Raw genomic sequence first — 12,835 nt, forward strand, 5'->3', positions numbered from 1 at the left:
GGCATCAGCTCTAGCTCTGTTGCCTCTTCCAGAAGAATTTGCTTTACTAGCCCATCCCTGAACCCAATAACCGGCGAAGGCTCCTGGTGGTACAGCTCCTTATAGAAGTCTCGGATAGCAATCTTGATCCTTGCTTGATTCCTGACCAACCTCCCATTCACTAGTAAGGCATCAATCCGATTGGACCTTCTTCACGCTGAGGCTAAATTGTGAAAGTACCGGGTATTTTTATCCATTTCCTTCACATGCTGGGATCTTGACATCTGCTTCTAATGTAGCTCCTTTCTTATATACCACCTTCTACAAAAAATCACAAGCGCCTTTCTTCTTGCTTCAGTAGTCCCATTAGCCACTCCAGTACCAACTATGTCATCCATTTTCCTTATTTCATCCCCAAGCTATGTGATCCTAGTGTCCATGCCCCCAAAGTGCTCTTTATGCCATCTGCTCTGTGGCTTTGCCAAAGCCTTTAGCTTGTCCATAAACTGTACCTCCCCTAAACTCCTCCATTCTTTTTTTACCATCCTCAAGAACCCACCATGCGTAAACCAGGAGTCCAAACTCTGAAAAGGTCTAGGCCCCCTCTAATCCGTGAGACCTCCATAATCAATGGACAATGGTCAGATAGCCCTCTAGGTCCACCTCGCAGCCTTGTTTCAAGAAACACTTCTAGCCACTCCAAGCTAACCAAAAGCCTAATTTTACCCTAATTACTATCCTAAATCTAGAGAGAGGAAAGAGCCTCTCTCTCTCTCTAGAATTCTATCCTAAAACATGATAAAAACTAAACTATGACTACTTGGTTCATTCCCCCCTCAATTCTTGGGTTTAATAGCATCAGAAATGAGTTGGGTTGGGCCCAAAGTGCTTCAGAAATCACTGGCCACGATTTCACTTTAGTGAACCACGTGCTCCATCAGCGCGCACGCGTACATGGCACGTGTGATGAGACACAAAAGTTGGTGAATTAAAAATTATTAAAATAGTTACATTGCAAGTATAGTTCTTAACTCACCGAAAATCTGCCTATCAATTTAGAAATATGTCACAGAGAGTTTAAATTAAAAATTACTGGGAGTTGGAGTCCTAGGTCGTCTCCCAACGAGTTGCAGAAAAGTGTGCTATTTTATAAATCAGATGTTCCAAAAGGTTGAGTTAAGTAGATAGAAAATTAAATTGAGAAAATTTAAATAATATGAATAAAAGCCTTGACTGGGAGTTGATTAGTTGGAATCTCTATTATTGATGGGATGATTTCAAGATTAATTTATAATTAATGGTTATTCTGTTTAGTTATCCTTTACTAGGTAAAGGAAAGTCAAACAAGTTGGAATGCTAAATCTATTCACGAGTTGCAACCCACTTAGTTCAAAGGGATTGGTGTTAGTGACTGGATAGCAATCCAACAGTTAACCCAATTAAAAATTCTCTTTCAATTCTTCCAACTCAAGATTTCCTTTCAATCAACTCCCCATCAAGTGAAGAAACTACTCGCTCATTGTAAATAATAAATCCATAACATATGAAAGAGATTTAAAAGAAGACATGATTATTGGAATGGAAAATAAATTAAAATGGAAGAAATAATCCTTGTATTAAATAATCATGAAAGTATTCAAAATGACAAAATTAAACAAAGCAAAGAACATGGAAGAATAAAACCAAGTTAAGAGAACGAACTAGAATGACGAAGTCTTGATGAGGAAATAACACTTCTCAATGTTCCAATGCTAAGTCCAATTAAAAATTAAAATTCTAAAACCTAGAGAGAAAAACCTATAAGAGTAAAACTAGATCTAAAACTGAAAACTGTGTAGAATGAATGTTGTGCTTTGTTTCTGCATATTCTCTGGCTCTAGTCTACTGTTCCAGGCTAAAAACTGGGTCGAAATAAGGTCCAAAATCGCCCCCAGCAAATTCTGCAGATTATGCAGATCGCACATGTCACGCGATCGCGTCATCCATGCGGACGCGTCATTCGCGCTTTTCCTTGCCACGTGTTCGCGTCGTCCACGCTACCGCGTCGCTTGAGCTTTTCCAATCCGCGCGGCCGCGTGAGCCATGCGGCCGCGTCACTGCGATTTGCTCCCTTTCGTGCAGTCGCGTGAGCCATGCGATCGCGTCACTTCTCGCTGGTTATCTCCTCAAATTCTTGTGTTTCTTCCATTTTTGCTAGCTTCCTTTCCAATCTCCAACTCATTCATGCCCTATAAAGTCTGAAACACTCAACACACAGATCACGGCGTCGAATGGAATAAAAGAGAATTAAAAATACATAATTAAAGTCTCTAGGAAGCAGTTTTCAAGCATGTTATAAATTCAGGAAGGAATTATAATTTCATGCTAATTTAATGATATAAGTGGGTAAGGATCATGATAAAACCACACAATTAAACACAATATAAACCATAAAATAGTGGTTTATCAACCTCCCCACACTTAAACATTAGCATGTCCTTATGCTTAATTGAAGGAGATAAGGAAATAAGTATGAACTTGTAGAAACTCATGAAATGCAATGCAAGCCTATATATATATATATATATATATATATATATGCAACTATATGATTCTTGCCCACTTGATCAAAAGTAAATAAGCTCTTCAAAACAATTACAAATCAAATTCCACTAATTCTATCATTATACAATAAAACAGATAAAAGTGCAAGAAGATAGCTCATGAAAGCAAGGAACATGAAAATTCAAGCATTGAACCCTCACTGATAATGTATGTACACTCTAATCTCTAGTGTATAAGGTAATCACTCTATCCTTCTCTAATCATGCTTTCTAACTTTTGTTCTTCTCCTAACCAAGCAACAATAGTTAATATACCAATGCAAACATCATGAGGTCTTTTCAAGGTTGTAATGGGGCCAATGTACAGGTAGGATATACATATGGTTAAGTGAGCTGATAAATTGAATCTTTAATTAACCCAAGCTTCAACCCAACCTATACATTTTTAATGTAATCTTAAAGTTCATACCTAGCTACCCAGAATTCCCTTTTTCAATCCATACTCATGTATCAACTTTGTATTTGATTCTATCATATGTGCATTGATCTTTGAGTTCTGAATTTAACATTGGGGTAAATTTGTCCCCTTATATTTTATTATTTTTTTTATTTTTTTTATTGAAAGAAATATAGCTTATCAATGCACATAGATTTTTTTAATTCTTATAGTTTCACATGAGTAGGTATCCAAATTCCCATTAAATTCTCATGACACATTCCCTTAACAACTTTTGTTTCCACGATTTCCCATACTTAACTAGCACACACAATTCTATCTTAAGCTAACCAAAGATTCAATTTGGGATATACAATTGTTTTTCAGCTTAAGGTTAGTAATGTGGTAAAATATAGAACAAATGGGATTTAAAGGCTCAAAGTGGTTAACAAAGGTAATTGAAAAGGGTAGGCTTAATTTGGATAAGTGAGTTTAAACAAATAATGGCCTCAATCATGTGCAAGCATGTAAATATAATAAATATTGGACATATAAGATAAAACAAAATATAGATTACAATCATAGAGAAGTAAACACACAAGAATGAAATAATTATGGTTAAATAATGTAACCATACATAAAGGCTCAAATCTTAAGGTTGTGTGTTCTTTAGCTCAAATGACATGTTCCAAATACAACTCAAGCAAATTTATCATAAAAATTTTGAAAAATTAGTGAAATTTTCTTCCAAAGATAGAGTCTTAAAAGAACTTATTGTCTTTTCAATCAAGTAGAACATGCATGCAACTATCCTAACCTATGCAATTTATTCTATTCTATAAAAGAAAGAAAATCTAACTAAAATATCCTAATTATTGGTGCTAAAGAAGAGAAATTACCTCCGGAAGTCAGGTACTGACCGACCTCCCCACACTTAAGGCTTTGCACCGTCCTCGGTGCCGTCTGTCAGGAACAGGGGTGGGCTGGTATCAGTATCTCCACAATCGGGACCGTCATGGCTCCTTGTGCTAGTAAAAGAAGTGGATTCCGGGGTGTCTGAGTCTTTGCAATCTCCTCTAAGTAGCTCCCTGAGGTGTTTGAATCTTCGGTTGTTACGGCGCTCTCTCAACTTAGCTTTGTGTTCTTGTCGATCCAACCTCTTGATTATCTGCTGGAGCAATTCATCAGTTGTAGGTGCTTGTGGTGTTGAAGAAGGATTATCTTCAACTGGAGTAGTAGGAAGGCTTGTAGTGGCTACTGGGAGTCTGAGGTATTTTCCGTTAGAGACATACTGATCATCCCGTGGAAGCACGGCTTTGGTGTCCCCAGCTCTGTAGGAGACTCCGGCGGCTGAGACAAGATCTGAGACCAAGGTGGGAAAAGGTAAATTGCCCGCAATTTGTACGTGTCCCATAGAATTCCGGATATGTCGTGAGAGATTCAGAGGTTGGTCTGTAAGGATGCACCATAGTAGAACAGCCATGTCTGCAGTAAAGGAGGACTCATGAGTGCTCGAAAAGACGTAATGGGACATGATCTGTGCCCATACGCGAGCCTCCAAGGTAAGTGCTGAAGCCAAGATTCCTTTAGGGCGGGTACAGTGGTATCCGTAGATCCAACGGCTGTCAGGTAATGCGATAACTCCGAGAACGGAGTCCCAGTCAAATTGGTACCTCTGGCGCTTAAGGGCGGCTTCTTGGAAGGCGTCCATTCCGTCTGGAATAGGGGGAAGACTCAGAGCTTGCTGAATGGCCGTTTCTATAATGGGGACTTGCTTCTGTCGGACATAAACAGACTGCAGGGTTGGCATGTAGAAGTTAGAGTAGAACTCAACTACCCAAGAAAGATTGACCTGCCTTGGCTGTCTCCGTAGGAAACCCCATTGTCTTCGTTCAATTTGCGGCTCAACAAAGGTAGCAATATTGGACAGAAGGATAAGAAGGTATTCATTGTTATAGTTCTTTTCTGCCAGGATAGGGAACATCTGCTCACAGTAGCGATTGGGAAATCGCGCAGTTTCCTTTGCTGGAAAGGCTTTCTCTTTGTCATCAACCTTTATTATCCTCTTAACTCTTTTTGTTGAGGGCTTGACTGCGGTTGAAGATAGCTCTGCCACTGATGCTCTTTTAGTGCCTCTTCTTGCTGGGGGTTTAGGAGTTGCTTTCTCCTTTCCTTTCTTGGTGGCCATCCTAAAAAGAGAGGAGAAAGTGATATAGCTAAGTAACACTATCTTGTCAATCATGTGGTGGGGGCATGCTTCCAGAAGATTGTTGAAGCGCTCCCCAGTATTCAAAGAGAGTCTCATTGTCATCCTGAACAATTGTGGAAATATCCTTCCTCAGTTTATCAGTAACTTCAGATGGAAAGAATTTCTCCAAAAACTCCTTTCTGAGTGTATCCCAGTTGGATACATTTGCTAGAGGTTGAGTGTAGTACCACTCTCTTGTTTTTCCCTCGAGAGAAAACAGGAAAGCTTTCAGCAAAATTGAAGTTTCATCAGTACCATCACGCCTGACAGTAGAACAGGCTGCCTGGAAGTCTCTCAAGTGCTTGATAGGCTCTTGAGCAGGTAGGCCATGAAACTTGGGCATCAAATTTAGCAGTGCGGTCTTTATTTCAAAATCTGTAGCTACCACTGGATGATGCGCTTGAAACGGTTGCATTGTAAAATCAGGGGCTCCTTCCTCCTGGATGGTAACTCTCCTAGCTGCCATGTCTTCTGCACGTAAAACAACCGAATCAGTAGAACGGGGGCAGGTTTCTTCCTTAAGTTCACTTTCAGATCTGCCCTCAGAGCGGACTAACCGACGCTGTTCTCACCTCATTTAGACCTCTGTAGCTCAAGTTATGGTCAGGCTTGACAGCTTTATGGTTCCTTCATTTCTTCATGAGTTCTCTCACTTTTCATGCTTTTCTCCTCACTTCTTCCATCCAATACTTGCCTTATGAACCTGAAATCACTCAACAAACATATCAAGGCATCGAATGGAATTAAAGTGGATTAAATCACCAATTTTAGGGCCTAAAAAACATGTTTTCATATTTAAGCACAAATCAAGGGAGAATTGCAAAATCATGATATTTCATTGAATAAATGTGAGAAAAGGTGATAAAATACCCCAAAATAAACACAAAATAAATTATAAAATTGGGATTTATCAGGGCTTTCAAAACAGAAATACTTAATGAACTAGTGAAACAAAATAGTGGCGGGCTCTGAACCAGCTCAGCAACGGCCCCGGCAGCCACCTCAAGCTGCAGCGGCAATCGGACTCTGGCGATGGTGACTAAAACCCACATACAGAGACGATAAAGTTTACAGATTCTTAAATGAATGAAAACTGACCCAAAAACCCTTACCGGCAGAGTTTTCCCGCGACGGCAAAAGCGGCTAGAAGCTTAGGCGATGGTTCCGGAAGTCACAGAACTGTTTCCATCGGCCAGAGTTGTAGCGGCCAAGGCATCAATGGCAGCGGGACTCCAATGGTGGCAGAAACAACCTGATGAGCGGATAATTTATACCCTTTTGGCATTGTTTTTACCTAGTTTTTAGTGTATTTTAGTTACTTTTTATTATATTTTTATTAGTTTTTATGAAAAAATCACATTTCTGGACTTTTCTATGAGTTTGTGTATTTTTCTATAAATTCAGGTATTTTCTGGCTGAAGTTGAGGGACCTGAGCAAAAATCTGATTCAGAGGCTGAAAAAGGACTGCAGATGCTGTTGAATTCTAATCCTCCTGCACTCAAAATGATTTTCTGGAGCTACAGAAGCCCAATTGGCGCACTCTCAACTATGTTGGAAAGTAGACATCTTGGGCTTTCCAGCAATGTATAATACTCCATACTTTTCCCGAGATTTGATGGCCCAAACTGGCGTCTAAACGCCCACCAAAGACCCTTTTCTGGAGTAAAACGCCAGAACTGGCACCAAAACTGGAGTTAAACGCCTAAACTGGCACCCAAGCTAGTGTTTAACTCCAAGAATGGCCTATGCACGTGTAAAGCTCAATGATCAGCCCAAGTACACATCAAGTGAGCTCCGGAAGTGGATTTTTACACTATCTACATTTATTTATTCATTTTCTGTAATCCCTAGTAATTAATTTAGTATAAATAGCACTTTTTACTATTGTATTAGGGGATTATGAGATTATCATCCTTGGACTTGGAGGCTGGCCACACGGCCATGCCTAGACTATTTTTCCTTATGTATTTTCTACGGTGGAGTTTCTACACCCCATAGATTAAGGTGTAGAGCTCTGCTGTTCTTCATGAATTAATGCAAGTACTATTGTTTCTTTTTCAATTCACTCCTACTTCATCTCCAAGATATACTCTCGTACTTAATTCAATTAAGTCAGAATGAAGGGATGACCCGTGACAATCACCCAATCTTCGTTGCTCGCTTAGCCAAGATCTGCGTGCCTGACAACCATAAAACGGTCTACATGAGATTCAACGTAGTCATTGGACGACAGTCGGGGTATATTCTCTTGGGTATCTAATACACGGACCGAGTCTGTGAGATTAGTATCTTCGTGGTATAGGCTAGAACTATTGGCAGCCATTCCTGAGATCCGGAAAGTCTAAACCTTGTCTGTGGTATTCCGAGTAGGATCTGGGGAGGGATGACTGTGACGAGCTTCAAACTTGCGAATGTTGAGCGCAGTGACAGTGTGCAAAAGGACAAGGGTTCTATTCCGACGCTAGCAGGAACCGACAGATGATTAGCCGTACGGTAGATGTACCTGGTATTTTTCATTCGAGACGAGAAATCCGACAGTTGATTAGCCTTGCAGAGATCGTACCTGGTATTTTTCATCCGAGGGGATCATACAGCTTGCCATGGAAGGGAGCACGCATGGTTGGAAGAAGACAATAGGAAAGCAGAGGTTCAGAAGCAATAAAGCATCTCCAAACGCTTATCTGAAATTCCCACCAATGAATTACATAAGTTCCTTTATTTTATTTTATGTTTTATTTATCTTTTAGTTATCAAAACTCATAACCATTTAAATCCGCCTGACTGAGATTTACAAGATGACCATAGCTTGCTTCAAGCCGACAATCTCCGTGGGATCGACCCTTACTCACGTAAGGTATTACTTGGACGACCCAGTGCACTTGCTAGTTAGTTGTGCGGAGTTGTGAAAATTGTGAATCACAATTTCGTGCACCAAGTTTTTGGCGCTGTTGCCAGGGATTGTTTGAGTTTGGACAACTGACGGTTCATCTTGTTGCTTAGATTGGGTAATTTTATTTTATGTTTAAGCTTTTTATTTTTATTTTCAAAAAAAATACAAAATAATAATAATAATAATAAAATCATAAAACCAAAAAAATTTTTATGTTTCTTGTTTGAGTCTAGTGTCAAATTTTATGTTTGGTGTCAACTGCATATTTTTAATTTTTCTTAGATTTTCGAAAATTCATGCATTGTGTTCTTCTTTGATCTTCAAGTTGTTCTTGATGATTTTCCTTGTTTGATCTTTAATTTTTCTTGTTTTGTGTTTTTTGTTGTTTTTCATATGCATTTCGAATTCACAGTGTCTAAACATTAAAAATTTCTAAGTTTGGTGTCTTGCATGTCTTTCTTTTCTAAAAAAAAATTTCAAAAATATGTTTTTGATGTTCATCTTGATCTTCAAAGTGTTCTTGGTGTTCATCTTGACATTCAAAGTGTTTTTGCATGCATTATTTGTTTTGATCTTAAATTTTTATGTTTTGTTTTATTTTGTTGTTTTTCTCTTTCTTCATTAATTCAAAAAATAAAAAATAATATCTTTCCCTTATTTCACTCATAAAATTCGAAATTTTGGGTTGACTTAGCCAAGAATTTTTAAAATTTAGTTGTTTCTTGTTAGTCAAGCCAAAATTTCAATTTAAAAATTCTATCTTTTCAAATCTTTTTCAAAATCAAATCTTTTTCATTTTTCTTTCATGTTTTTCGAAAATTTTTCAAAATAAAATTTTTAAAATCTTTTCCTTAATTTTATTTCAGATTTTCAAAAACTTTACTAACAATTAATGTTTTGATTCAAAAATTTCAAGTTTGTTACTTTCCTGTTAAGAAAGGTTTAATCTTTAGATTCTAGAATCATATCTTTTAGTTTCTTGTTAGCTAAGTCATCAACTTTAATTTTAAAAATCAAATTTTTTTAAATTTCTTTTTCAAATATTTTTCAAAATAAATTTCAATAATATCTTTTTCAAAATTTATTTCCAAAATATTTTTCTAACTTCTCATCTTTTCAAAAATTATTTTCAAATCTTTTTCCATTAACCACTTGACTTGTTTGTTTTAATTTTAAAAAGTTTACTATTTCTTATCTTTTTCAAAACCACCTAACTACTTTTCCACTTCTAATTTTCGAAAATCACTAACCACTTTTTCAAAATTCTTTTTAATTAACTAATTGTTTTAAATTCTAATTTTATTTTATTTCCTTTCTTAAATTTTGAATTCTAACTTATAATTAAAATAAAAACAAAAATATTTTTCTTTTCTTTTAATTAATATTCGAATACTTTCTCTCCCATCTCTTTCTATTTATTTTATGGGTAAAGTATATTTTTTGTCCCTAAAGTTTGACAAAAGTTTTAAAAATACCCCTAAGTTTTATTTTGTTTCAATTTTGTCCTAAAAGTTTTCGATTTGCATCAAATATACCCCGAACGACTAATTTTTCAAAAAATTTAAGACCAATTCAACAACAATTTCATAAGAACAACCCTCAACACAAGCAAATCAAGCATAGTTTTCATGCATTATTGTTAGATTGGTCTTAATTTTTTTGAAAATTTAGCTGTTAAGGGTATATTTGATGCAAATCGAAAACTTCTAGGACAAAATTGAAACAAAATAAAACTTAAAGGTATTTTTGAAACTTTTGCTAAACTTTAGGGACAAAAAATATACTTTACCCTTATTTTATTTATTTACTAACATTTCTCTTCTACTCATAATTCGAACCCTCTCCCTCTCTCTATGTTTGAATTCCTCTTATTCTCTCTCTACCTCATTCTTCTATTCTTATACTCACATAAGGGAATCTCCATACTGTGACATAGAGAATTCCACTATTCTCTTTGTTCTATTCTTTTTCATATGAGCAGGAACAAGGATAAGGACATTCTTGTTGAAGGTGATCCTGAACCTGAAAGGACTCTGAAGAGGAGGCTAAGAGAAGCTGAAACACAACACTCCTGAGAGGACCTTACAAAAAATTTCAAAAAAGAAGAAGACATGGCAGCCGAACCCAACAACAATGGTGGAGATGCAAGGAAGATGCTTGGTGACTTTCCTGCACCAACTTCTGACTTCTATGGAAGAAGCATCTCAATTCCTGTAATTAGAGCAAACAACTTTGATCTTAAACCTCAATTAGTTTCTCTAATGCAGCAGAATTGCAAGTTTCATGGACTTCCATTGGAAGATCCTCATCAGTTCTTAGCTGAATTCTTGCAAATCTGTGACACTGTTAAGACCAATGGGGTTAATCCTGAGGTCTACAGACTTTTGCTTTTCCACATTGCTGTAAGAGACAAAGCTAGGATATGGTTGGACTCACAACCTAAAGAATGCCTGAACTCTTGGGAAAAGTTGGTCAATGCTTTCTTGGCCAAATTGTTTCCACCTCAAAAGATGAGCAAGCTTAGAGTGGAAGTCTGACATGGCGGAAATTGGCGAGTTAAGAATTATTATAAGATATGCGTTGCAACTATAGTTCTTAACCAACTAGAAATCCACTTATCAATTTAGAAGGGTAGTCACGAAAATTAAAATTAAAATGCTGGGAGTATGAATCCCATGTCGTCTCCTAACGAGTTGCAGAAAGGTGTGCTATTTTATTAATCAGATGTTTTCAAAAAGAGTTTGAGTTGAATAAATAGGAAATTAAATTGGGGAAATTAAGTAATTTAAATAAAAGCCTTGACTGGGAGTAGATTAGTTGGAAGCCCTATTCTTGTTGCAATACTCTCAAGAGTAATTAATAATTGAAGGTTGTTATGTTTAGTTATCCCTTACTAGGTAAGGGAAAGTCAAACAAGTTGGAATGCTATTTCTATTCACAAGTCCCAATCTGCTTACTTGGAAGGACTGGCGTTAGTGACTAGAGTGCAATCCAACAATAAACCCAATTACAATTTATTTTTTGAGCATTCCAACTCAAGGGTTCCTTTCAATCAACTCCCCATCAAGTTAGGAAACTACTCGCTCATTGTGAATGTAGAACTCATAACATAGGAAAGGGAATTAGAGAAAGACATGATAAATAAAACTCAAAGGAATCAATTAAAAATAAAAGTAATTCTAGTATTAATAAATTCTAAAATAATCCAATAGTAAAATTGAGTAAATTAAAGGACATGGAAGAGTAAAGCCAAGTAAAGAAAATGAACTAGAATGATGAAGTCTTGATGAGGTAATAACTCTTCTCAATATCCCAATGCAAAAAGCAATAGAAATTTAAAATCCTAAGAACTATGAATGTGTAGAGAGAAAACCTAGAGGAGGAGTAAAACTAGATCTAAAACTAAAAATTGTGTAGAATGAATGTTGTTGTTGGTTTCTGCATGTCCTCTGGCTCTAGTCTACTTTTCTGGGCCGAGAACTGGGTCAAAACAGGGCCCAAAATTGCCCTCAGCGAATTCTGCAGATTATGCAGATCGCGCATGTCACGTGATCGCGTCATTCATACGGATGCGTCATTCGGCGTTTTGCCCTGCCACACGAGCGCGTCGTCCACGCCTCCGTGTCACTTGTGCTATTCCAATCCGCACGGTTGCATGAGCCATGCGGCCGCGTCATTGCGATTTCCTCTCTTTCGTGCAGTCGCGTGAGCCATGCGGCTGCGTCACTTCTCGCTGGTCATGTCCTCAACTTCTTATGTTCCTTCTATTTTTGCAAGCTTCCCTTCCAATCTCCAACTCATTCATGCCCTATAAAGCCTGAAACACTTAACACACAGATCACGGCATCGAATGGAATAAAGGAGAATTAAAATACATAATTAAAAGTCTCTAGAAAGCAAATTTTCAATCATGTAATAATTTTAAGAAGGAAATATAAATGCATGCTACTTATATGAATAAGTGGGTAAAGATCATGAAAAAACCACACAATTAAGCACATTATAAACCATAAAATAGTGGTTTATCAACCTCCCCACACTTAGACATTAGCATGTCCTCATGCTTAGTTGAAGGAGATAAAACAAATGAGTAGGAACATGTAAAAACTCATGCAATGCAATGTAACCTATATATGTGAATGCAACTATATGATTATTGTCCACTTGATCAATAGTAAATAAGCTCTTCAAAATAATTACAAATCAAACTCCACTAGTTCAATTCTAATACAGCAAGAACAGATAAAAATGCAAGAAGATAGCTCATGAAAGTAGGGAACATAGAATTTCAAGCATTGAACCCTCACTGATGATGTATGTATACTCTAGTCTCTCTAGTGTATAGGGTAATTGATAAACCACTATTTTATGGTTTATCTTGTGCTCAATTGAGTGGTTTTTATCTACTCTTTACCCACTTATTCATACTATTTGCATGGTTTTACATTTGCCTTCCTAATTATGTGCTTTAATTGAAAACATGTTTCTTTGGACTTATCTTTGCTAATATTAATCCTCTCTTATTAACATTAGATGCCTTGATATGTGTGTTAAGTGATTTCAGAGATTACAGGGCAGGAATGGCTTAGAGGATGGAGAAGAAGCATGCAAAAGTGGAAGGAATACAAGAAGTTGGAGAAATTACTAAGCTGTCCAGCCTGATCTCTTCGCACTCAAACGCCTATAACTTTAGCTACAGAGGTCCAAACGACGCGGTTTCAGTTGCGTTGGAAAGCTA

At 37.0% G+C, this 12,835-nt stretch overlaps 1 protein-coding gene across 1 annotated transcript; it reads right to left on the minus strand.

Annotated features, from left to right (window-relative positions):
* Nucleotides 1-3,892: 3,892 nt before the first annotated feature.
* Nucleotides 3,893-5,146, minus strand: LOC148553642 (uncharacterized). The gene has a single exon (XM_088493194.1). The coding sequence runs from the start codon at nucleotides 5,144-5,146 to the stop codon at nucleotides 3,893-3,895; it is 1,254 nt and encodes a 417-aa protein (XP_088349320.1).
* Nucleotides 5,147-12,835: the final 7,689 nt, after the last annotated feature.

Source organism: Arachis ipaensis, chromosome B7 (genome assembly GCF_059453495.1).
Source record: "Arachis ipaensis isolate K30076 ecotype BB chromosome B7, ASM5945349v1, whole genome shotgun sequence".
In the NCBI taxonomy this organism is placed as follows: domain Eukaryota; kingdom Viridiplantae; phylum Streptophyta; class Magnoliopsida; order Fabales; family Fabaceae; genus Arachis; species Arachis ipaensis.